The sequence below is a fragment of the Macrosteles quadrilineatus genome, unplaced genomic scaffold (genome assembly GCF_028750875.1).
Source record: "Macrosteles quadrilineatus isolate MER2022 unplaced genomic scaffold, UCM_ALF_1.0 Scaffold_3__2_contigs__length_128488019, whole genome shotgun sequence".
Taxonomy (NCBI): domain Eukaryota; kingdom Metazoa; phylum Arthropoda; class Insecta; order Hemiptera; family Cicadellidae; genus Macrosteles; species Macrosteles quadrilineatus.
Genome location: NW_026542596.1, coordinates 99,288,047 through 99,315,843, shown reverse-complemented (window position 1 = coordinate 99,315,843; position 27,797 = coordinate 99,288,047). Strand labels below are relative to the sequence as shown.

At 34.6% G+C, this 27,797-nt stretch overlaps 1 protein-coding gene across 1 annotated transcript; it reads right to left on the bottom strand.

Moving 5' to 3' along the window:
* Positions 1-272: 272 nt before the first annotated feature.
* LOC128990962 (myosin-10-like) lies at positions 273-27,797 on the bottom strand. The gene is made up of 14 exons (XM_054413640.1): positions 27,515-27,797; positions 25,876-26,172; positions 23,889-24,091; positions 22,398-22,585; positions 20,835-20,941; positions 17,900-18,044; positions 16,675-17,015; positions 14,951-15,137; positions 13,082-13,321; positions 9,113-9,289; positions 6,064-6,165; positions 4,217-4,303; positions 2,253-2,342; positions 273-839 (listed from the first exon to the last, which is right to left on the bottom strand). The coding sequence occupies exons 2-14, from the start codon at positions 26,130-26,132 to the stop codon at positions 768-770; spliced, it is 2,196 nt and encodes a 731-aa protein (XP_054269615.1). The 5' UTR covers positions 26,133-26,172; positions 27,515-27,797; the 3' UTR covers positions 273-767.

Sequence of the window (27,797 nt, the reverse complement as noted above, 5' to 3'; positions counted from 1 at the left end):
CTTCAATAATTCTCATTACACTATTCTTGTTCAGGCTCATCTATTTATTTGTTTGATGCTCCATGCCGCAGGAAAGGCATGGATTAACTCAAGGTTATATAAAAAATCAAGACTATATACAGACCACCAACTCCCCCCCCCCCATAAAAAATCCATGTGGGTTGAGGAAAAGTTGCTAAAAGTCTTTTTTACTGTATGAATTGTTTGGGACACCAGTATGTAACAAGATAAAAAATATGTCTAATGTAAAAATTAGAAACTCTTTACTTGGAAAACAATTTTAAACAAATCTACAAAACAAAGTTCTAACACTCCATGAACTTCGAAATGACTTATTCTAAATATTGTAATTTGAATACAGTAGGCTATGTTCTAGTTTATTCTTATATTGCTAATACTACTTTTATATTAGGTCTTAGTTTAATTTGTTAAGACATTTTAAATCCTACTAACAATAAATAAAATAAACCAATCTAAACCACTAAAAAAACTTTTCTTAATAACAATTTGTTCTATGAAAATAAATTAATTTATGAAGTACAAAAGTGAATTAAAAAAAAAACTACAACAGTGGCATTTAAATCCAACTGTGATGATTACCTCTCTTAAATAAAGTTATAAACTGCCCACTAATCTTATTTACACTATGTTAGATTGTCTCAAAATGTTACATAACACTTTGAGGGAAAACGCTTGAGAGACAATTTTATTGATGCTAATTCCCATTATTTTTATCCAAATTTTAACAAAATTTTACCCAAAGTTTTTTAAATCTCAAAACCCCAATCATCTGCTTCTTTAGTTGCCATTTTCTTGGGCGGTGGAGGGGCATTTTTCTTCTGAAAAAACAAGAACAAAAAAACAAGTAAATTCCAAAAAATGTTTAAATCATGTTAATACACCTTTTCTGTAGTTTATGTGCAGTACCTACTTAAAACCAGTAAAGATAAGACTTAACTTGCCATATACAGTACAAGATTAACACAGAAAAATCAAATGTTATATAATTTTCCACTAGACAACAAAGACAAAATCTTTAACCAAACATTTGTGTAAAACCAGAAAGAATGAGCCAAGTAGAGCAAATAAAATTTCTTTGACTAATTATCGATAAACATCTATCTTGGGAGGGTCATGTAAGTTATGTGGTTAAAAAGGTATCCTCTGTAAAGATATGTGGTATCCATGCTCTGCGACAGATATCCAGAATATGCAGTTTAGACACAATAAGAGTTGTTTATTTCTCATTAATACATTCACATATTTCATATGGAATTGTTCTATATGGAGCAACAACAAAAACTAATTTAGATAAAGTAGGCCTACTCATAAAGCAGAAAAAAGCTATCAGGGTGATGAAAAATCTTAAAAAGAAAGAGCCAGTCAAGAGCATCTTTTGTGAATCACAAACAGAATATAAACAGTGAATATAAACAGTTTATAGTCTTAACATTTATGAAACAATAATTTATGCAAAACATACGCAACTATCATCCACCTCAACAGAACAATTAGTATATAACACTAGATTACAAATTAACCTACCTCGGCATAATCTAGAATTTTACACTAAAAAGACAACTTACAAAGGCAAACATTTCTCCAGTTTATACCAGCTCATATCCAAAAAGAAACACAATTAAAAAATTCAAGCAGCTCTTAAAAGACTTTTTTTAAAGACTCCCTGCTCTTCAGTAAAAAACTTCTACAGTATTAGTAAAAAACAGTTGGCTTAATTTGAATTCCAAATACTATAATCATTCAATCATGGTTTTGTTAAAAGTAAAAATAAAGTAATCTTTAGTACTCTTTTTATGTATTTAATTAATAAGCAATTTTTAATTTAGTTTATGATTATTCAAGTTCATGTAATGTGACACTATAACGAATAAAGAAAGCATGTTTTGACTATGACTTGAGTTTTTAACTCGTTTACTGTGGCATGTCTCCGATCGGAGACATCCGCATCCCTGTCCAGGTGCACATGCATCCGATCTTAGCCTCTCCTATTGGACAAAACTAAATTTAAACATTTTCGCGCACTCATCCTTGCAGAGCATTAGCTGTCTGCGCTCCCGGCAGCGGACGGCCATCGCGCAGCCACAGCGAACGTGCTGAAAACATGATTATTAACAAAATGTACAAGTGTATTTAAGCTGTCAGTGCTACTGGATTCCTCCAGCTAATTTCAACACATTGAAAACCCACAGTTTTTGACAATTTAGGGGTTTTAATCGATGTATGCTTCTTACCTTAGGTTCTTTTGCAGCTTTTGCATGTTTGGGTCCTGCCTGGGAAAGTGGACGCTTAGGTAAGCGTATCTTCAAATTTACATCATCAGGCTGAAAAATTTTTCAAAATTATAGAAGTCATTCTGTTTAACTCTTTATTTTTAGCAATTGCAAACATTTCATTGACACCTTAAAACTAAAACTGCACAGTAAAAATATTCTTCATTTGATACAAGGGTCATAGTCCACACAGTAAGTTCTTTCTAATCATTGTACGTTTAGGGGCCATTATACGAGTAGAGAAAAATAACTTTACAATATCATTCAATATATTAACAGTGCACCTATCAACTGTTTAAAGACTGTACCTCAATATTTAAGTAAAAGATAATGATATTTAAGATATTTAAGGCTGATAATGACCGATGTAACTGGTCAAAAAAATTGTCCACGCTACTCTTTTTAACAAACTTTCACGCAAGGATTTAGTCCAGAAAACAGCTGTTTGCCACCACTTTAATCAAATAGGGTTTCGTAACATACATCTGTACTGAAATGGGGTTTCATTACATACTACTGTGCTGTAATGAGTTTTAACCTGACACCAGCTGATTATATTTGCCAAGGAGTGGTTATAAACAAAACAAAAACACAACCTCTCTTAGAGATTGTTTTAGTGTTAGGTTAGCTTAAAAAGTAGTATGGCAAAAATATCACACCATACTTGTCCAAAATGTTTTTACTGGACTAGTAACGTAAAAGACTTTTATACATATTCGTTATAAGTTAACATTATTGGTGTTAATTAGGGATGTGTCGATTCTCGATACCACCCACACCCCATTACCTCGAAATACTTGTATTGGAAGGACATAGAGACAGGGGTTGGTGTAGTATAACCAATCCATTCAGAAAATTTTGTAAAACAAAAAAAAAATGGTATCGTCTATTGTATTGGTATGGAGAATAGATTTTTCAAGAATCAATAAGTTTTTGTATCGACACATCACTAGTGTTAATGCATTACATACTGTGTTGGAAGACGTATTAACATGTATGAAGTGTTGAAATATAACATTACTGTCAATAAAAATAGGTACCGTACCGGAAACACAGTACTCAAATATGAAATTTTTTATTATTTAGTTTTGTAGAACAGACTTTTTTGAACACGTAGATAATAAATATTAAGGAAGAAAAAAATTATTTTTAAAATTTGCAGCTACTTTTATTAACACTTGCAGCCTAATTTAGCATGCCCAAGGTCCTACTACTAATCATGACGCAGAGGGTACGCCTTCATATTAGAATTTTATGTTAACATTTTTTATTATTTAGTTTTGTAGAACACATTTTCTTGAACACGTACATACCAAATATTATGGAAGAAAAAATTATTTTAAGTTATACAGCGACTTTTATACACTCTTACTTTAGCATGCCCAAGGGTCCTACTGCTACCCGTGACAGGGGGTACTTTTGTCTTTTTCCGAAAGTCAAGTGGTTTTTAGTCAGGACCACTTTTCTTTCTCAATTATAATCCAATTTCAATAATAATTGGTGTGTGTGTTCCTCATATAATAAGGAACAATAATACAAATCACTTTTTATGACAACCAAAAACCTTTGAAATAAAAAAATATTTTATGTTAAAAAATTACAAAATATTTTATAAAATTTTTTAAATCATACTAACAATTTAATTTTTTTACTTCATATTATTGTTGGTAATAATATATTAAACTTGGTAAAAAATTTCAAGTTGATAGGTTAATATTTATAAAAGTTATGTGTACCTAAAAACTGCCATTTTAACATGGGCGGGATAGGGAGTACTGTGTCACCTTAATGGATTCTGGATTGTAATGTAATTAAAACAGTAGACTTTAGAATAAGGGTAAAGATGATGTCTTGACAAATATTTGACATTTTTGTGCTGAAGAAGTAAAGATACGGCAAAAAGATGAAGAAGTAAAAATCCTTACATCAAATGTTTTGCCACTAGAATCACTGCCTGGAGAGGCCACTCGTACAGGTTTCTTTTGAGTTCTTGGTGTGGCAAAGCTTGGTGCCTGAAAATTTAATTACACACACTTTTATCAACCGTTACAGCTGTGTTTAAACTATTTTTGGGAATATATTTTTCAATGTATGAAGTAAAACACCCCCTATGCAGGTTACAGGCTGATTTCCTTTAGGAAATTATAGAAACCACTCTATGAAATTAAATGAAATAGACTTAAAATACTTCTAGAGCGAAAACATAGAAATAGTATATCAACATAAGTTGCTAAAGAAATAGTTGTTAAAATAACTTGTACGATTAATTAATTTTCTTTTATTTTGTCAACAGTCACACACAAAATTGCTGCTACAACAAGGCCTACGCTATTCTACCTAGGAATCACCACCTGATTGAGAAAGTATTTGTTCAGCATTACCATCAATCATAATATTTTTTCTAAATGGTATTAAGTTGAGTGTCCCAGATATGCAGCATCCTGTTATTGCAAAAGATTAAACAATTTTTCTCGTAATGAGGAAAGTGTAGGGTGGATAAACCAGCGTAATTAAGTTGCATATCTTTCATGAAAACATTTAAAATTCTTTACAAAATATTTTGGGACCCCAAGATTGATGGTCAATACAGTAATGGAAAGTACTTAAGAATTTTTCAATATCACAATTAATTCAACAAGGATTTGGCCACACAATTAAAGGCGGGGACACACTTGTCATACACCCTTCCGATCCGACTCCGATCATACTGCGGTACGACTGTCGGAGAGGGGAATGGTACTTAACTTTGAACGCGGTTGTTTACACCTCTCCGACACGCGTCACGTCATACTCCGATCCTACTCCGATCACGCACCGACACTGCAGTCTATTCGTTTGTCGGATGCAGGATGGGTTGTTTCTTAAAAATCACCTTTATTCTTAAGATTTAAGAATAATGGTTTAAGATAAATATATGCCGATGCTTTATGTGAAATCTGTGCGTGCATACCTTCAATTTGAGACCTCGATCATGAAAATCGGACGTAGAAGAGCCAATCGACTTCGAGAGAGAAAACCCAATGTGCTTAATATATAAGATGGGCACTTAAGTAAACCACCTAAATTTCTTTCCATACAGAATGAACCCAATTTCTTCGTTTTCCACTGCCCTTCAGAGATGTCTGACTTTCTTCCTCTTCATCTAGACAAACGACCATCATGGCTGAATCCCGAAGTCCAAAGTTTTTGAACATGTTTACCACCTTCTGCACGTAGTTTACAAATCAGACTGGCAAGTGTTGATCGACCGGTGGAGGAAATCTGAGATGGTTCGGAATCGTGTATGACATGTGTGTTCACCACCTCCGATCCCGCACCGATCCTTCTGGAATCCCGCAAATCGGATCGTAGTAGGATCGGAAGAGTGTATGACAAGTGTGTCCCCGCCTTTAAATCTGATAAAGGTTACCTGCCTCTGTACTTAAAAACAATTGCTAATCTCAAATTTTGGAAGTTCTCTTGATTGTCAGAACCAATAAAATATGATCAAGTGTAATCAAAGTACGTCAAAATTGATGAATCGCTATTCTTTACTGACGTTTCGGCCTCAATGTAGAGGGCCATCCTAAGGGCGACTTGACTTCTGCACAGATGACAATACAAGTTATTGTGCGGTCTATTTTGATTTGGCCTCTATTTCAATTTGCCGCCTTGAGGAAGTATTCTACATCGAGGCCGAAACGTCAGTGAAGAATAGCGATTCGTTGATTCTGACACCAGAAGACCACGATTCTACATCTAATGTAAATAAGTGTACAATTAAAAGCCTTACCTGGCTTGCAGTATCTATTACAGACTGACTCGATGTTACAGCTACTTGAGCTACTTTGCTAAATTTCATCATCAGTCTTTGTATAAGGTTGTCACATTTTTTCTGAAATAAAATAATACCCAAGAATTTGTCAACTTGTAATTTGTTTAATGATGCATTGTATTGCCTTAAAAGTCACACAATTAAATAAATGGTTAGCTATTTTAGAATTCTTTTATTATATAAATATTATTAACCTTAAATCTGTCAAATTTTTTCTAAACCTAAACTCAATCGTGCAGTTTTGTAAATTGACTACAGAGTTACGGCAAGGGGCTTTTAAAGCAACTATCGGGTTATGGCAAGGAGGCAGTAACAAAAGTTATGCAAATTACGCAAATTAAGCCCAGTTGGGACATTCTGGACCAAGTTGTCATTTGTTGTTGAAGGTTGAACCACCATTAATTTATAGTTTAGCTGTCTTAAGTTACCCAAACTAAACAAGTCGCAGCAAGGTCAAATAAACAAATACCCCCACCACAGCAAACCTCCAGATTCAGTGAATTTCCATTTGCCTGAATATATTTTTCTGGGAATCTACCAGTTCACTAAAAGTAAAGTCAAGGACTTTTGGTGACCTAATTTTTAAAAATCGGTTAACTCAGAATGCCTAATGTACGCAGTTTGATTTTACAACAAATATAAAATATAGATTACTGATTTTATTCATTATTATTATTTATTAAACGAATCTTTAAATACAGGGTGTCTCAGACCACCCTGGCTTCTATAGCTCCAATATGAAAGCAAATGGAAACCTAATTGCAACTGGAACCCCCTATTTTGACCCCATGGAATTCAACTAAATTATTTTCAAACCCAAAAAAGCACCCCAAAGGGCAGATTTTAGAGTGAGGGGGTGGTTTTTGGGAAATGTTCAAATGTAAAGGGGGGTCGTTTTATGCCTCTTTTTAAAAATCCTTGAGTTCTGAGTATTTTAGTGGAAAAAGTTTTAAATTATTTTCATCCCTATTTACAGGGTGTTCAAAAACGTACGAAAAATAGACCTTTGAACTACTTTTCACTGCAAAGAGGTGGAATTTCCCTGTTAATTAAAATATGAATAGTTCTGTATGAATAAATACATTTTATAAATTTGAACAAAATATGTTCATCTTATCTTATCTTATCTTACTAATATTATAAATGTGAAAGTTTGTGTGTTTGTTTGTTTATTTGTTTGTTTGTTTGTTTGAAGTTCAATCACGCATTAACTCCTGGATGGATTTGGCTGAAATTTGGCATGATTATAGCTCACATTCCCGATTAACATATAGGCATATTCTTATCTCAAAATTCCTTTTGGGCTCCGCCCCAGTGGCTCTGTGGTTCCCCATGTTAACCTTATGAGTATTCATATTTAAAGGGAATAAAAGAATTTAGTCAGCTGTTTCAACTTAAAAAGTTGGTTCTATGGCATGCAAAAGCATTAAAAGTTATAAGATTTACCAACAGGGTACAGCACTATTACTTTTTTTGCATCAATGGAAACAGCTAATTTGAACTAGGCAACAACAAAAAAACTATGATATGCAATGAGAACTGTCAAAGAAGGAAGGATTGTTTACAGTTACTTTTATGTTTTTAATTTTGTGAATCATTTGTGATATTTTACGAATCTTTAATAATTTATTTTTCTCTATTGTTTAGGCGACATGGTAGAATACTATGGTCATGGTAGATGTGTAATACTATAGTATACCGTAAATTTAAAGAAGCAAATTTTATGAAATCATGTCCTCCCCCATTGCAAACACAAAGCTTGAGTATAACTGCAATAAGCATTTTATACTTATATGCCAATCCCGTACGAAGGACGGGTACTCTGCTAGTTGTTCATAAATAAGCAAAATACAACAGTTAACATATTTAAAAATAACAAAGGACATAACAATCACATAGGAATTCTAGATTTACAGTATTATTTAGAATTTTCTCCTTAACCAATAAGCGCATAGCAACGCTTCACTAAGTTTATGTTATTTGTTTTAAGTTCTACATAAAATAGTAGATTTACACATTTGTACCAAATTTTATCAAAATCGGAATGTTTTTGCTCGAGTTAGCGCGCTAAGGGACACATATATATTTGAATGAATATTATTAAGAAGAGCGGATGCTGTTTTTGGCCTCTGGGGACATCAAAACAAAAAAGCAAATCAATCCCGGGTTCAGGTCTTTACCATGAGAACTACAGTAATAGCTTATTTCCTTCATGGGAAATTTGCAAAACCATTAGACATGTTAAAAGTCATTAAATCTATGAAGCTTTTATATTGTCAGATCCATCCAAGCTTGTCTTTTATTGAAACCACAAACTTTTTCCATTTTGAAAACATTACTACAATTAAAATAAAAAGTAATCAGCAATAAAAGTAAAACAAAATTACAACTGTAAAATATAACATATTATATTAACATTATAAGTAATACTTGGTCATATGTCTGCATTTGTAATGTGACTAAGGCACATGGGAATAGCACACGAGGAGGATCAGATAGCATAAAAAGGCTGGGTGAATAACCAAAGATAATGAAGACTACTGCCGAATGTTATATAATATTATATATATATATATATATTTTTTAAAGAGGATGGTGGACTCTTTAAACCTTGCATTTGCCCGTCCACATAGACTACAGATCTGTGTGTGGAATGTATCCAGCAAAGCAAGGGGTGAGCCGGCACAGCAAGAAGGTGAACTGTACTGATAAAATGTTTGCGACAGTGACCAGGATCCGAACCCATGACATCACTGCCTTGGGTTCGAAGTCCATGACGCTACCAACTGAGCCACTGACTCAATCTAATCACTCAATATAATCTATAGTAGGCTCACCAATTGATATTGGTAAAATAATTCAAAATACTACTTGTATTTGCTATAAAAAATGTTCTGAAGCTCTTTGATTTTTAGTCATAGTCAACAAATTGAACAAATTGTTTTTTTTAATATTAAATAGGGATAAACTTGTCTACTAATATCGTAATTGCAAATCTTTTACTTACCAACAAATCTGCTTTTGCCACTATCTCTTTCTCAGCCATAGCTTTCTGTTTTTGAAGGTCAATAATTCGAGCTTTGGTCTCTTTCAGCTCCACTAATGCGTCGGTTTTTTTAATCTCATTGTTTCTGTACTCTCTTTCACATTGGGCTCTTAACTCTTCCATCCACTTCTTCTTATTCTAAGGCAATAAAACACATTGCATCCCACAGGGAATTTAGTTTGGATTTAAACTAAAGTATATTTCAGGGATTTTAGGTAAATCTAGTAGATTGTGTAATATTGTAATATTTTACTAAGAATTAAGTGAATGCACTGTTTTATGTCATAACTCAAACTCAACTAACTTTATTTACCTTTTCACAAACATAGAATAACAAATAAACATATGATAATAATTAATAGAAATTAACAGGTGTTATGAAATAAACTGTTCTCACAACATCCTCCCTTTTAAGTTTGAAAGTTCTTCAACCAGCTTGGTTTTTGTATATTTCTCTTTGGACGGTTGTATGGTTCTGTTTGATGTGTATTTGCTGACAAATTTTGTTCACTGTTTTCCTCTCTTAAATAAGGGGCAAGTTTGAGGTGGAATCGATTTCTTCTCACATTCCTCTTATCAGTTTCAACAATATATGAACGAGGGCTGTCCAGGATTTTCACAATTTTGCCATGTCTTCTAAGGTCCACAATCCAAACTGGGTCTCCTATATGAAGAGGATTGAGAGTTTGCACTTTGTGCCTTCTATCATAGTTGTGTTTGTACTTCTCACGATATGTTTCTTCTCTCCCTTTAAGATCCTTTAGATCTGGTTTTCCACAAAGCAAATGTCCTGTCTGAGGCAATGTGCTCCGTAATCGCCTGTTCATAAGAAGCTGAGAGGGACTGAACCCATTCCAGAGGGGTGTCGTTCGATAGGCTAGAAGCGCTAAATAAGGGTCTTCCACATTTTTCTTTAGAATCATTTTGGCGATTTTCACTGCCGCTTCAGCCTCTCCATTGCTATGGGAAAATTTTGGGCTACTTGTTACATGCTTGAAGCCATAAACTTTGGAAAATATCTTGAAATCTGAATGTTCAAGGACTTGAAATTGAGACCCACAGTCAGACCTAATTTCTTCTGGAATGCCATGTCGACAGAAAAAGGCTTTGCATCTCATTATTACTTCTCGTGATGTTAATGACTCTAATTCAGCTATCTCAAAATATCTGGAGTAATAATCTGTCACAGTCAAAAACCAAACGCCTTCAAGTTTGAACAAATCCATCGCAAGTGTTTTCCATGGCCTGTCAGGGAATTGTGTGGGAAGCAATGGTTCATGACTGTTCCTTGAATGTTTAATACAAGTAGGGCATGATTTCACCATACATTCAATGGCTGAAGAAATTCCTGGCCACCAGACTGACTCTTTTGCACGTAAACGACACTTGGTGATTCCAAAATGACCTTCATGTACTCTTTGAAGTGCCCAAGACTGCAGAGCTGGCGGAATTACAAGTCTTGAACCTCGTAGTATCATCTCATTATCCACACTTAGCTCATCCTTAACTGAATTATACGGTTTTAGGTCATCTCGTAATGATGTCTTAGAAGGCCAACCTTGGATGATTATTTTTTTTTTTTCACGTAAAGTCGGATCTTTATTTTGTTCCTCCAATACTTTAGCAACAATGCAGTCGTTTATATCGATGGACGACAAAACCATTTGAACAAACGCTTGAGTTTCTTCTTCTAACTCACGGTCATCAGTACCTGAAAATGGGAGAGGTGCTCTTGAAAGAGCATCAGGAACTAGAAGCTGCTTTCCAGGAATATAAGTAATTGAAAAATCATATCTCATGAGACGCAATCGAATTCTTTGTATTCTTGGAGACAATTCATCAAGATGTTTGGATTTCAAAATTTGAAGTAGTGGTTTGTGATCTGTTTGTATTGTTATTCTCTTGCCAATAATAAATTCTTGAAACTTTTCACATGCCCAAGCAACAGCTGTAGCCTCCCTCTCGATGTTTGCATAGTTTTTTTCAGAAGGAAGAAGGCTTCGGGATGCAAATGATACTGGTCGTATAGAACCATCATCTTGAACTTGAGAAAGAGTTGATCCTAGTCCTTGAAGCGAGGCATCACAGGAGATAATTGTTTCCCGATTTACATCGTAAATGGCTAGGCAAGGAGAGTTAGTCAAAATGAGTTTTATTTCATCAAATGCCTTCGCCTGCTCTGGACCCCATATCCATGGAACGTTAGCTTGAAGTAGTGAATTCATTGGGGCCAAAATCTTAGCTTTGTCAGAAATAAACTTACCAAGAAAGTTTACCATCCCATTGAACCTTTGAAGTTCTTTTACGTTTTTTGGGCAGTCCATTTTGAGAATGGCGGAAACCTTTTCCTTATCAACAGAAATTCCATCGGATGAGAGGAAATGCCCGAGGAATTTAATACTTGACTTCCCAAACTCAGTTTTGTCTTTGTTAAGTGTCATTCCTACATTTTTAAGCTTTTCAAGTACTTGCCGAACAACTGTATCATGTTCTTCTTTCGTTTTGCCCCAAATCAGAATATCGTCCATATGGACTGCGACATTTGACTGGTTGTCTAAGATTTTGTTCATGCATTTCTGAAAATGTTCAGGTGCTGATGTGATTCCAAATGGAAGTTTGAGAAATTTAAAACGTCCAAAAGGGGTAAGGAAAGTAGTTAGATCCTGGGAATTTACATTTAAGGGGTCTTGCCAAAAACCACTGTTTGCATCAAGTTTTGAAAACCATTTTGCTCCTGAGATTGAGCTGAGAGACGTTTCAATTTTGGGAATCGGATGATAAGACCGCTGGATGGATTCATTCAACTTTGTTAAGTCAACACATATGCGGACATCTCCATTAGATTTAGGCACTACTACCATTGCTGAGCACCATTCAGTAGCATGCTCAACTGGTGTGATTACATTATTTTGTACCATACTTTCTAGTTCTTTTTTCACTTGACACATTAGGGGTAAAGGTACTGTCCTAGGAGTGGTTATTGCGTATGGCTTTGCGCCATCCTTAAGTGCTATTGTGTAGGGATCAGGAATGACGCCCAGACCACTAAACATTTCATGGTATTCGGTAAAAAAGTCACTGTCTACCTCTGCAACTGAATTAACAAAAGTTAAAATCTTCAAGTCCTGTATTGCTGGACGACCAAGCAAGGGTGTCATGAGTCCCTTCACTACGTATACCATGTGATTTATTTTACTAAGAATTAAGTGAATGCACTGTTTTATGTCATAACTCAAACTCAACTAACTTTATTTACCTTTTCACAAACATAGAATAACAAATAAACATATGATAATAATTAATAGAAATTAACAGGTGTTATGAAATAAACTGTTCTCACAACAGATTGTATGTGAAAAGATTTGGTAACAAAAAAAACATAACAAGTCATGACTCATCACCATCCCGCTGTTAAAACCATGTGTCACTAACCAGTATTAACTTTACTTAGCCTAATCTTTACTCATGTTTTTGTGCATGTCTTTATTGTTACGTGAATTGTATTGGGTTTTGGAGTGATGCCAGTGAAAAAGATGATTCTTACTAGCCTGACATTTAATTTGAGAATTAACTTTTAGGTACAAATCAAATCTATTGGTTGTCAAGAAAACCATACTCACCTGACAAAAATCAAGGAATGTTAACGTTTTATTTAGCATAAAAACTATGATAATGACTAGGCCTATGAAATTGAGCTTTAAATGTGTGCCGCGTAGCAAATGGTTTATACAGTAAATGAAACCAAACACTCTACTGGAAGAAAATCTGGTTTGAGTTGTTGTTGTTTTATTTTTTTGTTTTTACTGGTACTATATTTTTTATTTGCAAGTCAAGTCAGAGAAAACAAAATTATAAAATAAAATGATGTCAAAAATATCAATTTGGCTGTGATATATATATATATAAAAAAATACACTATACATAGCTTACCTCAATCTCCCTTGCATAAGTCTCTTGTAGCTGTTGGACGGTTTTATCATAATCCATTCTATAGTTTTCTAGATCTTTGTTAAGTTGGTGAATATCTTCCTTTACTTTTTCATTAAGCTCCAAATCAAACACCAACTTTTCATATTCCTCAACACTTTTATCCATATCCTCATTAAGGGTCTTGATTTCTTCATCGCAGGCTTTGTTGATGTTTTCACGTTCTTGGTAGAAGTTGAAAAGCTATAAAATATTAATTTTTGTACCAATATCAAACTCATATACAATTTAAACAATGACATTAGAATTGAAAATTCAATTTTATCATTTAAGCCAAGTCATTGACACTTATGTGTTTCTTGAAGAAAATTACAAATAATTATGTTTGCCTATTTGTCTATTACACATTTATTACAAAAATTAACTCATAAGGTTAAATAATTATAGACTTGACTATTGCAGTGGCGAGTCTCGATAATCCGAACTTTGGTCATCCAAAAGTGCGCTTAATCCGAAACAAAAAAATATTTTTTTAAAATTATTTTATAAAAAAAATTTAAAAAAAAATTAAACTTTTAACACAGTTAGCTGTACCTTGTCAAAGTATTCTGTATCGGTCGGGCGAGGTAGACTTTTTTTGTAGGGTATTTTAGTAAATATTTCACCATTTTTGTTATTAAAATGTTTCATTTTCGTCCCGGGTTCCAATCCCGCCAAATCACAAATGGATTTTACTAAGTGATAATGCTGTAGCCACTAGGTCTAGCCTTAAGTAATGTGAAAAACAATCCCGGGCTCGTGTCTAGCGTCCTAAGACAAAAAAAGTTTAAATTTAAAAAAAAGTTAAACAGAAATTGTAATCCGAAAAATTAGGTAATCCGAAATGGGCCCGGTCCCAACCATTTCGGACTTACGGGACTCTACTGTACTAATACAAAAATTGCAGACATTTCCTTTTAACTATTATTTAACTGTTCGCTGCAGACCACTCACCGGTGAGTGCTCTAGTTTTTTTTCTAAACGCTCAACGGTGAGTGCCGACATTGCCTACATTCCATTCAATTTCTGCGCAGCTTACTGGGAAGAACGGGTATTTTTATGTCTGCGTTTAGCTAGGAATGGGTGCTTTATAATGGTGTAAGTTGGTTGTAAATTTTCCAAGTAAAATCCCCTTCTGGAAAGCTTAGAAATCCACTTGTTGTCCCGTTTTTCTCCATCCAATTGGCAATACAATGGGACCGGCTAGTTCCAGGCAGTGCTGCTATCTATGAGTGTTTTAGCAAATTACGTCGACTCTCGCCGTAACACAACACATCACCGCACGTCATTTACTATTAGTCTGACTGAAATATTTGAAAGCCAAATGGGTTCGTGGAATGAACTGTGTAATATGTAGCACTTCATGCTCCTAGCGTTTGATTTATTTCTATTGTTTGATCCAGTGATGCTGACCAACTTTCTTTATAACAGTATTTTTATTTATGTCAATTGTAATTTAACAGCTGATGTAAAAGCTTTACTTGAATATTTGAACACAGTCAGACAGTGAAGAAGAGACAAAAATGTTTTTGAAAGTGGAATGGGTCACTTTGATAATTATAACCTGACTGTTTGATGTAACCTTATTGTAAATTAGTGGTTTAATTCACCTAACTGTCTTCAACTTTAGTGCTCACGTAGCCATAGTCCCGAACAGTGCATTGCTGTCCAATTGTTATTTCCTTGATTTGTATATTTTTTTATTATTTCACTCGAAATTCATTGGATGGTTTGAATTCAGATAGTTGGTTTTCAAATAATTTGATTTTTAATCTATAATTAAAGCAGCCGAAACCTAAACTGGTATGTGCTACAACTTCGCAGTCTACTCACCTTAAGGTCACTCTCTTTGGAAACATCTTCAGCTTTAGCCAACTCTATTTCTAAGTTCGTCAGAGTCTCTTGATGATCAGTCTTAGTTTTACTTGCCTCTGCAAATTGCATACTGAGATCCTGGCAAGACGTTTTCAGTAAGTTGTTTGTTTCTTGAAGTTTTGCTGATATTTCTTGGATATCCAAACTAAAAATTGCATTACAAAAATTACATAGTCTGGAACTACAATATTTATGTGGAATTTGTTATCATGAACCAACATTGAAGTGTCTGAATAGAGCGATTTCATAGAAATGTACTTACTTACACACTAAAAAATACCTCATCTGAATTCGTCAAAACATCTTTGTTATAAATGTAGAATTTAGAACTCCCTATCCTCCCTTGTATTGTAATCAAGCCTCATGTTATTACCCAAAGAGGTTTTATATTTGTTTTATATATGGTTGGAATAGTTATTTATCTTTTTATGTTTTTATGTTTTATCTTTTTATAAGACTGAATATTAATATTCAGTGTTGCATTCTTTGCCTATGACCGCACCAATTTTAAGAAAAAACTGCCTATTGAAGAGAATAAAGTGAGATGAAATTAATTATATAAATAGTGATGTGTCATTACCAAAATTTATCAGTTCTTAATACAGATACCTACAATTTTTTTATTTTGTTTTACCACATGTTCTGAATGGATTTGTTTTACTACACCATATTGCGCAATACTGTCTTTATGTCCTTCCATTGAGTATTTTTGAGGAATTGGATGTTTTTCAAAAGAAAAAAATGTATGCAGCAATGATACAGTTCAACTAGCCAATTTAAGTTTAAATCATTCTAAACACATTAAAAAGCTACGGTACCATATTAAAGATAAATGTAGATACGGTATAACAAACAAACAAAAAACGATATTATAGAGGTGGACTAGCCTGACATTTTCAGTGAAGCCAAACTCGAGGTCTGAGTGGCCTGGTCTCTCTACTAGGCCTGATGAGCCTGATCTAATAATTAATTTTTAATTATGTATTCATGATGGAAAAAAGCTTGGCTAGATTGAAAATCTCAGGCTCGCACACCTCTACAAAGAATCGTTAGTTTTGGGGAGTGTCACATCCCCAATTCCTTTCCTATGTGAATCTGTTATACAGTAGAACCTCCGGAGGGGAGGGAGACCACGGATAACGGATTACCACATTTAATCCAACTCGCCATAAACATGTATTACAAACCCATAAAAATACCTAAATATGATATAAAGGGAAGTTAATGTGATGATTAATTTGCATTTTACATCATCAAAATACAATTATTTAGTATTGCGCAATCGTGATATGTTAAGTCACCTTGGTTCAGTAATAAAAACTGTAATGTTTAAACACGCTTACCCAAACAAAACCAAAATTGCTAAACACTGTACAGCAATAAATCACGTAAAAAACAAAACAAAAGAAAGTTTAGATTAGTAAGCTACTACTACCGTAGTTATCATAGGCTACTACCATAATATTTTCATGACACATGATTTAAGAGGCACCTATTGACCACGGTTGATCTGCCCCTGGTTAATCGAGTTTCTATTTTATGTAAAATATGCTTTTAATCCCAACTTATTTCTATGAGGTTCACTCAGACAAACTTGACAATGAGAAACAATATTAAATAAACTTGATTAATTGGAATCGATAGAGTGACATGTGTGTAAAAGAATGTAGCTTATATCATACCTTAATTTCTCGTGTTCCTTCAAATAAGCTCGTTCTTCTTCCTCAAGGATATGTATGTCCTCTTCGAGAACTAAGACATTTTTGAGTGAGCTCACATTCTCATTTTCTAAATCCGCAATCAATTGGTTCAATTCCAAAATATTTTTATACAACTCTTCTTCATTACTCGACAATTCAGTTATTTTCTCAACGTGGGCGTTATTTTCAATATCTAAATCATCCCAAGTTCCTCGCAGCGTTACGTTTTCTGTTTCAATCTTCATACACACACTGTACTTGGCAGTCAAATCCTCTACATCGGTTTCAAGTTCTTTAAGCTCCTGCTGTTTCTTTATACTTGTCTAAAACAATGGTTCAATTAACATGAGTTTAGCAATACAATAGAGTAATCAAATTGTCTAGATTAGGTTTTTCAGATCAGTCCGCGGTCGTGTTGACATCATCGTCGTCTCAGCTGCTGTCACAGTAAAACCCTAGTTAACCCGCGCAGTAATGGAACATCACCATCATCTTTCGCGATCACGTCAAAATCATAATCATCTCATTCAACCATCTATAAATCATTTTCTTCTCAAGCAGTTGAGTTGCAATCATTGTCGTCTCCTGCGATGGCGGGAAAATTCTGATCATTAACAAAGGTTGTGTAGAGAGGTCACGGTAAAATCCTGAATATTCCCCGCGGTAACGGAACATTATCATCGTCTTCTGCGATTGCGACAAAATTCTGACCATTCCTAACGGCCATGTAGCAACATCATCGTCTCCCACGGTCACGGTAACTTTATCGTCATCTTGCACAATCGCGAAAATAGCGGTAATTTAAAAAAATTTTCAAATCACGCGATTTTCGCAGACGAGTTGTAAATCAGAATCGACTTTGAGCAGTTGATTCTCGATCATGATCCCAAAAATATTATATAATCAGTGGGGTCGAGAATTGACCCATCCTTAATTGAACAGTTAGCAATAATTAATGAAACAGAGTTACACCAATCAATTTGAACAAGCTCAGATTAAAAACTTTAAAGTAAAGCATTTTCAATCTGAAAACTACTCTGTTCCTTTAGTATAGGCCTACTTGCTACTTACTGCTACTAACTACTTACTTGCTACTAACTTGCTGTTACTGTTGTTACTGTACTTGCTATAAAAAGACTAAGTAAAAACAATCCATTCTGTTAAGCTATAAAGTAATACCACATCTTGATAGGTATACATTTTTTACCTTAGAATATTCTTCTTCGTCAGCATTAAGCTGCCTATTTTTATCATTCGACCTTTTTATATCATTTTCTAATTCAATCAAAGTATTCTCCAACTCTGTTATATTTTTGTCTAATGTGTTGATTTCAGTGGACATTTCGATTTTCCTGAAAAAAAGTTACCGCTTGTTTAAAAACTGTGCACAAAGAAAAAAAATCCTTCAAGCTAGAGTATAGATAGAACCTTAAGTTTAATAAATTACATTTTACTGAAGCACAGATGCATGTTTGTGTCAGTTAATAGGAAAAATGCATAAGTAATTATTCAAGTTTTTGATGACAGGTTAACACTGTTAAGATTTATGAGTATTTGCAAAACAAACTATTCAGGCTAAAGGTAAATACTACCGCCGCTGCAAACCTACAGACTAAGCGCATTTCAATTTGCATGATTGGATTTTCAATAAAATATCACCTTTAAAAATTGTATATTTATTCCTTATTTAAATAAGGGACCGTACAAAATGGTACACTGGTACACGCAGAAAATTAGGGATGGACAAGGTTTAAATCTCATCTCGGTGAACAAGATTTTTTTTATCTCGTTCTACGAGGCAAGATTTTATTTTTATCAAGATTTTTTCGAGACGAGATTTAGATTATATATAAAACAAAACATTTAAAAATGCCTGCAGAAAGTCAATGCGATACACGCAATACAGGAGCGCATTGTTGGGTTTTCTTTGCGTAGGCGTTCTTACTTAATTAATACTAATTATTTAGCTACATGTAAACACTGTTTTGCTTTAATTGTTTTATGATTTTTTATTTCATCGCAAATGATGAGAAGTTTTGTTAGGTGTAAGCAGTGTGAGAGATGTTTTAGTACTGTAAACATAGACAAACAAAAAGACACTGTAAACAAGTCACTCCAAAATCATTCTAAAATTTATAAATAAAAACCTTTTTTTAAAACAAAACGTTTTTAAGCGCACTAAAAAGTAGAAAATAATTTATAAATATGTGGAGAGTATAAATACTTGTAAGATTTAAAACAAAAAACGTGGGGTGCATGCAATAGATAATTTACAATTACCTTCACCTATTGAACTAATGTATTATTATCAATTACATGCACCCCACGTTTTTCGTTTTAAATCGTATTCGTAGAAATTATTTTCTACTTTTTTTATTTAACGTGTGTGGATGTTAAATCTATTTCAAGCATCTATATCAGATTAAGACAGAGGCATGTGGGAATTCTAAGGTTTATTTGAGTTTCTTTTCATATAATTATGTGTTAGATTCAATGTATCCTACCTACTAACTATAAATATATCAATCTATTTAATTTATTGTTTACTTTATAGAATACTAAATAAATAACAATTGACATTATTAACAAACAACTTTATATCTACAACCAGATTGTTAACTTTATTTTGAAATGTTTGTTTGTATAAAGAATCTCTTGGGAGCATAACCTGTACCTCTTAACCTCTGGTCTTCGAACTGTCAAATTTAAGTATTTACAGCTGACTTAAATTAATTGATATATTTACATTCTTTCAAAATGTAAACATGGAAAATTTGGAAGCCCATGGGGCGTAGCCCAGGGGAAATATGAAAATTAAATGTTATAATATTGCATTGTCATCCATTTGTGAGCTATGTTTCAAATTTCAAGTCTCTAGCTCATCAGGAACTTTGTTTAAAATTGATATAAACATTTGTAGGAAAGCGAGCTAATAAAAACAAGCCCATGGGGCGTTGCCCAAGGGAAATATAAAAATTAAATAATATAATATTGCATTGTCATCCATTTTTGAGCTATGTTTCAAGTTTCAAGTCTCTAGCTCATCGGGAAGTATCAAAATTTGCAAGAAAGCGAGTTAATAAAAACAAGCCCATGGGGCGTAGCCCAAGGGAAATATGAAAATTAAATGATATAATATTGCATTGTCTTCCATTTGTGAGCTATGTTTCAAGTTTCAAGTCTCTAGCTTATCGGGAAGTTAGTATAAATTTGATTGCAAAATTTGTACCGGACAAGAAAGCGAGCTAATAAAAACGTTTTAAAATAACACAAACCTGAAAAATTGTAATTCAATACATAACTAGTAAGACTGATGTTTCAAACTGATAAATTCTGTATTTTTAAAAGTTGAACTATATCCTAACTGATATCACCATGTTTCCTATGCGTAAGAGTTATTTTTAATAAGGTAGGACCACAAATACTTGAACAGAACTGGTATGGATTATAAACGTAGGCAAATGAAGTTTTTGGCCCAAAAATAAACATTGCTTAAATGGAACTGTCTAAACCATATGTTAATGCTATTTGTATAGGATTCGAGCCAGCAGCGCCATTTGTTTATGTTTATGATCCATACCAGTTCTATTCAAGTATTCGTGGGTAGGACTAATTAATATTTGTTTTTTACTGATGTTTTTTATTAGTGTTTTTAAATAAAAGATTTGAAATATTGTTGCCTATTATTATTATTTTTGTATTTCATAAGTCATCAATCATACATCAGTAGGTATTTAACAATGTTACAAAATCAGGTTAAAATGTCAAAAGTGCATTTCCAGTTATATATGTATGAGGAGAAGGAAAATCCCGTCTCGATCTCGTCTCAAAATTTGATGAGAAATCAAAAATCCTGTCTCGTCTCGAACTAAAAATCTAATCTCGTCCATCTCTACAGAAAATACACTGTAGAAACAGTAAAAAGTTCATAAAATAGAACCTTGTTTGTTTAAATGAACTTCTTTTAAACTAGTCTACTAAAGACTCAGCTATACTAACTAAAGATTCAGCTAATCTTCACAAGAACGGTTCAAAGCTCCCTCTATAAGTAATCATAGTAATGACTCAGACTGAAATAAGTAATCACTCAGTATAGCCTTTGTACATTTATTGATCATTGATTTAGTGCTACAAAACTATACCTGTTTAATTCGTCTTGCAATTCAGTTTCCAATTGGGTACTTGCAGAATTGATCTGGTCTGTTTCTGCTGCCAATTCCATCTTCAATGTTTCGAATGTCTTCTTCAGCTGAAAGATGGTAAATCATGATTGGATATCAGATTTTCAGTCCCTGTCTGTTGAGAGACACCTTTACATATAAAATAGTGTTCATGTGGTAGGCCACAAAGCCATATAAAGCCTATGTTTGGCGCAAAGTAAACTAATTTTTAAAAGGAAGGTAGGATTACCAGGGCCGATTTACCGAATAGGCACGGTAGGCACGTGCCTAGGGCGCGAGGCAATTGGCTTTTTTGGGGGGCGCCAAAAATTTGGAAAAAAGTTGGTGGTTGTTTTCATGCGATTGCGGTAAACTTCTAATAATCCCTCGCGGCCGTGTAGACATCGTAATCGTCTCCCGCGTTTGCGGCGAGATTCATACTATTTTCAGCGGTCAGGTCGTTTAGACATAATTATCGTCTTCCATGATCGAAGCAATATATGAGCATATCCCGCGGTCGTGAGGAGATTATCATCGTCTACCGCGAATGAGGCAAAATTCTGATCTTTTCCCGCGGTCGTAAGGACATTATCTTCGTCTTGCGCGATCGCGGTCAAATTCTGACCACCCCTCGCGGCCGTGAAGACATCATTGTATCGTCCCCCGCGGTCGTGTGAACATATTAATCGCCTCCCACGATTGTGACAAAGTGGTTATCATCTCCCTCGGTCTTGTGGAGATCATCATCGTCTTCCGCAAATTAGGCAAAGTACTGAACTTTTCCCGCGATCGTGTGGCCATTATCATTGTCTTCCGTGATCGCGGCAATATTCTGATCATCCCTCGCGGCCAAGTAGAAATCATTTTTGTATCTCCCGCGGTCCTGTAGACATCGTAATCGTCTCCTGTGATTTTGGAAAAATTGTAATCATCCCCTGTGGACATATGGAGATCATCGTCTTCCGTGAATGAGGCAAAATTATGATTTTTTCCCACGGTCATGTGAACATTATCATTGCCTTGCGCGATCGTGGCATAATTCCGATCGTCCATCGCGGCCGTGTAAATCATTATTGTATCTCCCGCGGTCCTGTAGACATCGTAACCGTCTCCCGCGGTCGTGTATACATGGTAATCGTCTCCCGCGATTGCAGCAAAATGTTAATCATGTTCCGCAGTTGTGTGGACATTATCATCGTCTTCCGTGATCGTGGCAATATTCTGAATATCTCGCGGCCGAGTGTAGACATATTATAGTCTCCCGAGGTCACTGCTGTCATGCGCGATCACGGTAATTTGAAAACTCCAGGTAGAAATACAAAATTCACACATAATTCCCGGTTCATAAAATTTCCGCATGATTCCCGGATTTCCCGGTCGGTGGACACCCTTATGTATATATTGCAAAGGGGCGCTACTATTAGTTGTGCCTAGGGCGCTAACAGGGTCAAAAACGGGCCTGAGGATTACTAACATTTTAGTAGCCTACTTACAAAATGTTAGCCTAGATGTAAGTTTTAAAATAAAAACCTGATAAAGTTATACCTCAACTCTCTGTGGTTCTACGATGTTAATCTTGATTTCCTCCTCTCGGCATGCACTCAGAAGCTCCCTTAGTTCTTGTACCAATTCCATCTCCTGTTGCTTAATCTGCTCAAACTGTTTACTTAAATGTGTTTTCAATTGACATAGCTCAGTTTTTTCTTGTTCTTTACGTTCTTGAAGTTCCAATACTACAGCATAGAAAGTACAGATCTATTAGTATATATGCCTAAAACTTAGGCTAATTTATGTATCTATAATATTACAAATATTCAACCCATCCACTAAAGAGACAGTCTTTTCTTAATCTAATACAATACCGAATTTAATCAAATTCAGATGTTTTCTTCTCAATGTATAGTGCTAACAGACACATATAATATAGATGCATAGACTCATAGATACAATTCATAAATGAATTTTAACGGATGGTGTTTTTGGCTTCTAGGAACCTCCAAAGGAAAAAGTAAAGGTGTAGGCATTATCATAAGACATACAATAACAGACAATTCGCATAAAATATTTAAAAAAATGAAATCGGTCAAGCAACCTTAACATTATCACTTTATGGAATGACCCAACAGAGGTTACAAAAAGAAACCGCATTACCTGCGGTCCCACCCGTAGCACCAGCATGTTTCGTCTGAGGACGAGAAACTAGCCCTATCCACTGTTATCAACAAACTGCTTCCACAGAGCATTCTAAGATAACTACCGCCTACCATCTGATACGCAAAAGATAGAAAAGCATTTAGACCTGATAAAAGAGTTCAAGAATGATTGCAAAGTGATTGCAAAAATATAGCCTACCCAAAGCTAAAATAGACTGGGACGGTGGCATCACCCTGTAATCCAGCTACTAGAAGGCCACAAATTGTGGATATTTATAGGCATGCACGGTGGATGTGATAATCCTTGGTGTGGATTAACGTCTGCACTAGTGAGTACTACGACTATCCGCAGTACTATCCTGCCTAATAATTAGACCAATTCGTATACACCATGACAAAAATGTGATTCGGATTCCACTACAAGTCTGTAAGTCCCTTAGTTGCCATTAGCTGTAGGCCTATGGGCTAAATTAACAGCTTTGTCTAAGGAATATGTCTGCCTTAGTCACTAACAAGACTACAAGATCGCGCCACTCATCCTACACTCATCTCCATTCATACTTGGCTTAAAATACCTACTCTGTATGGTCACCATTTCAATTAAAAGTATTCAAGTACTGTATTAAGCTTTTCAGGAACATTTTGCAATGCCTGTTAGGAAAAAGACATATTTAGCTTTAAATTAAAAATGGACGGACTTCTACTTCAAAGATCTCCCTGGTGTAAGCACAAGGAGACGACCTGCAAGACCTATTTTAAGGTAAAAAGGTTGCCTTTTTCCAAAAAGGATATAACATCCCCATAACCACTACACCAAGTCTTTGAACCTTAAGCTAGATATTTTTATGCGCCTAAAAATATACTTGAGTTCTTTAAATCTTACGAGCTTTGTTCGCCGCTTCTACATAGTAATTGTTTTCTTTCTCCAAACTTTCACTGGAATCTTCCTTCATCTGTAATTTTAATTTCAATTGTTTCACCATGTCTTCAAGTTCATTTTTGTAACCAAGCATTGGATTTATGGTTTTTCCCCATTTTTCAAAATTGTTATCCAAATCTTGAAGTTTCTCTCTTAAGTTGTGAATCCTAAAAAAATGACAAAAGAATAATATAGGCCTAACTTAAATTACTAGGCCTAGGCCTACACAGTTTTGTCTTTAGTTAATCATGTAAGGTTGGTGATATATAGCAGGGGTCTCCAACCTTTTTTACTTAAGGGCCACATTAAATATTTTTTGTGGAAGGCAGGCCGGAATGTCAACAATTCAGTGTAGATAGGTAGCCCCCCTCCAAATAACCCACAAAGATGTAGTTTTCTAATCAAGAGCACAGCGATGAAGTTTGAACATTTCTTGCTGATTTTTTTTGCTATATAGGCCTAACCTTTTGACTAACTAAAAATTCTGTACGATTATGTGCAAATGATATTGTAAAGTCTGTGACCAAACAAAATAATTGACCTACCTCACATAATTATTTGTGGATATATAAATTATGTTTGTCATATTTATACTTTGTTATAACATAAGAAAATGACTTTGTCATGATACTTTGTCATTACTTACAGGTAGCCTATTGCTGTGACCGTGAGTGACGACCACGTGGAATTCCCGAGTTCGCGAAGGGAGATCACGTTATCAATGAGACCGCAACATTTACTTACGGATATGGCCATAACCGTGAAAGACGAGATGATCGCAGTACCGCCAAGACCGCAAAATTTGCTCGCGAACCCGAGTGTAGCCATGATCGCGAATAACGATCACTTGGTCACAGAGACAGCAATATTTTACTTAGGCCTACATGTGTTGCCACGATCATGAATCACCATCACAATATTACTGAGACTCAAGAATTTACTTATGGGTATTACCGCAACTTTTACGATCATCGATTTATACCAATTAGGGCCTTATATAGATAACTTCTTGATCAGCATTGTACGTGTTATTAAATTTACGGAAAGTAAATAAAAGAAACGTCTTAAAACATATATTAACGCTTATACTGTTACTCACAAGACGGTAAATATACATAAAATATGGTAAGTGGTGATCGATTTCAATCATCATCAGACCCATAGGCGATTGTCCGAATAGGCATAAAAAAAACCATCTTTTATGTAGGCTATATTTACCGTCTTGTGAGAAACAGTATAAGCGTAAATATTATGTTTTAATTGTTATAAGACTTTTCTTATATTTAGGCTACTTTCCACAAATTATATAAAAATAATAATTTTCCAGTAGGCTAGGTCTTCCTGGGCTAGGCAAAATCTGTTTGCGAGCCAGATGTCGCCCGCGGGCCGTAGGTTAGAGACCCCTGATAAGTATTTACAAGCTTAATGTCGGTGTGTTTATAAAAGTTTTATTATAACCTCAAGATGTTTCCAAAGACATTTGTTGAGTAGCCTTAGAAATGTTAAACCACTAAGTTAGTACCGTAGTGAATTTTGGCCTGGACCAAAACTAAAGTTTGCTGAGTAATAATATTAACCATAAATTGTCCCAGGCCTACCGTTAAGTATGTACTATTAGGCTTGTACAATAAAACTTATTTATGAAAACATGGACTTCCTATTGTTCCATTGTTAATAGGCCTACAATATTTGTTTATATATTATAGGCATATTAAGCCATTTTATAGAAAAAAAGATTTGGAAAAATTTGAAAATAGGACTTTTCAAAAAGTTCAATGCTAAGAGAAGAGCAAGCATAATTTAGCTAACATAAATTAGACTGTTTAACTTAGTTTCCAAAATGAAGAAGTTTCTCAATTTGGTTGTTAAGCCTATTAATCTGCCCTAAATTAAAGACAAACGTTTGAAACGAATAGTTCAAAGAGTGACAATGATAATTTAAAGTACTTACTTAGACATGTGAGTCTTGTTTTGTATTGCTTCACTGTGGCTATTTATTTTGACATGTTCTAGTGTTGATTGCTGTTTTTTTATGTTGTCAGCTTGCCTGCGACATATTTTCTTCAACTCTTCAATTTCATTTCTATTCTGTGCAATTCTATCTTCCAAAAGTGCAATCTCATTTTTGAGAATGGTAGCAGATTGTTGTACCAAATCTCCGTAGCTCATTGAGCATTCAGAGCCATTTTCAACACCACTGTTCTGCATCTTGGATGTGCAGTCCTATAATTTGTATCTTCGAAGGACTCTAAGTGAAACAATTAAATTGTTATGAATTATGAATAAGGCTGATTAAATAAACGACCATTCATAAAAAATTTCAGAATTAAAACTCAATTCAGCTTATTAACTTGAAAGAAGTTACTTTTTTGGAGTGATCTAAGTTGATCAGTTAAGTTCACCTTGGTAATTTATTGTAGGGTAGTTAAGTTATATAGGTAGCCTACTATTTGATATATTTTTCCAAGGATTGTGTTTTCTTTTCATTTTTAATTGACTTTGTCTACGTGATCGTAGGCTACCTACATGTTTTACAGATAGGCCTAATAAATTATTTGATATGATTTGATTTGTTATAACCCTTTTTGATTAAAGATAATTTTTTAAATTTTAATCTAGGGAACGTCAAAATCTCCTCTAGGCCTAGTCCGTTTTCTAAGTTATTTAAATGAAAAATGCATGGAACCATGATTGGCTTAGTTGATGTTTACTCAGTGATTCTGAACAATGTTTAAACTTAGGCCCCATCCCAGCTGGGCGACAAGAGCGACGTGACCGACGCGACAGATACAAACACATGGTAAGTAATGGGAGTGTCCTAGCTGAGCAGCAACAGCGACGTCGCTCCTGTCGGTCGCGCTATAAGCGCTTAAAGATACAAACATGTTTGTATTTTGTAGCGCTAAGTTACACAAACGACATGACAAAGCGGCATCCACCATATCTGCCTCAGTCCATGTCGCGTCGCCTTTTCCCGCCGCTCAGTGCGCACACACATTTTGTCGCCGACAGCAGCGACCATTGGTCGCGTCAGTCGCGTCGCTCTTGTCATACAGCTTGGACGAGGCCTTAAATTAGGCTAAGATTTACCTTAAGTTAAGTCAAATTGAAACCCAAACATAAGTTACTGTCATTTAGTTATAAAATTGAAATAGGCCTAAGTTAAGTAGGCCTAGCTTGTTATTTGGGAATTTTAAGTAATTAGGTAAGACATAAGTTTACGGTGATCACATTTGCTAAAAACAGGATGAGATGTAAAACTGACGTAGGCCTAAGGTAACTGAAAGGGGTTACCCAGCTTTGGATGTTAGGCCTAATCAATAGGGAAACAAGAATAAAAATCTAGCCTATTGTAAACACAAGGAGACTCATGCATTACAAATTTGACAAAAGGCTAGTCCTATTGATAAGTAAACCAATAGGCTTAGCCTAGTATTGGGTATATTACTGGATTATTCTACATTAGGTTATCAGCCTACCAAGTTATTGAAAAATGAAAATTTATTCAATAACAAGGAAGATGAGACAGACCTTATCAATGTTAGGGCTAAGAGAAAACAAACAAATGTCCATAGAATGTTAATACTAACTTGCCACTGTATCTGAACGAATTGTAGGCTAGCCCGTTTCCTGGTTATGCAAATTTGTCAACTAGGCCTAGTTTAACTTGCCGATATCGAAAGTTCGAAAGACAACCAACACTAACTGAATTTATACTGATAAAGTATTATGAAATCTTATCTATCAAATTCCGAATATAAGTCAAATTCACTCAATACACTTTAAAAGAAACCTAGGTAGCGAACGTTAATGGCACTATTGAATTCTATCTGTAACATTAACAGCACGAAATAACATAAATTATAAATTGAA

Excerpts from the sequence above, each read along its gene's own strand:
- LOC128990962 (XM_054413640.1), bottom strand. The coding sequence starts at position 26,132 with ATGCAGAACAGTGGTGTTGAAAATGGCTCTGAATGCTCAATGAGCTAC. Across the intron at positions 17,016-17,899 it reads ACGAAGAAGAATATTCTAAG|ACAAGTATAAAGAAACAGCA; the intron begins GTAAAAAATGTA and ends CCATTGTTTTAG. Across the intron at positions 840-2,252 it reads AAGCTGCAAAAGAACCTAAG|AAGAAAAATGCCCCTCCACC; the intron begins GTAAGAAGCATA and ends TTGTTTTTTCAG.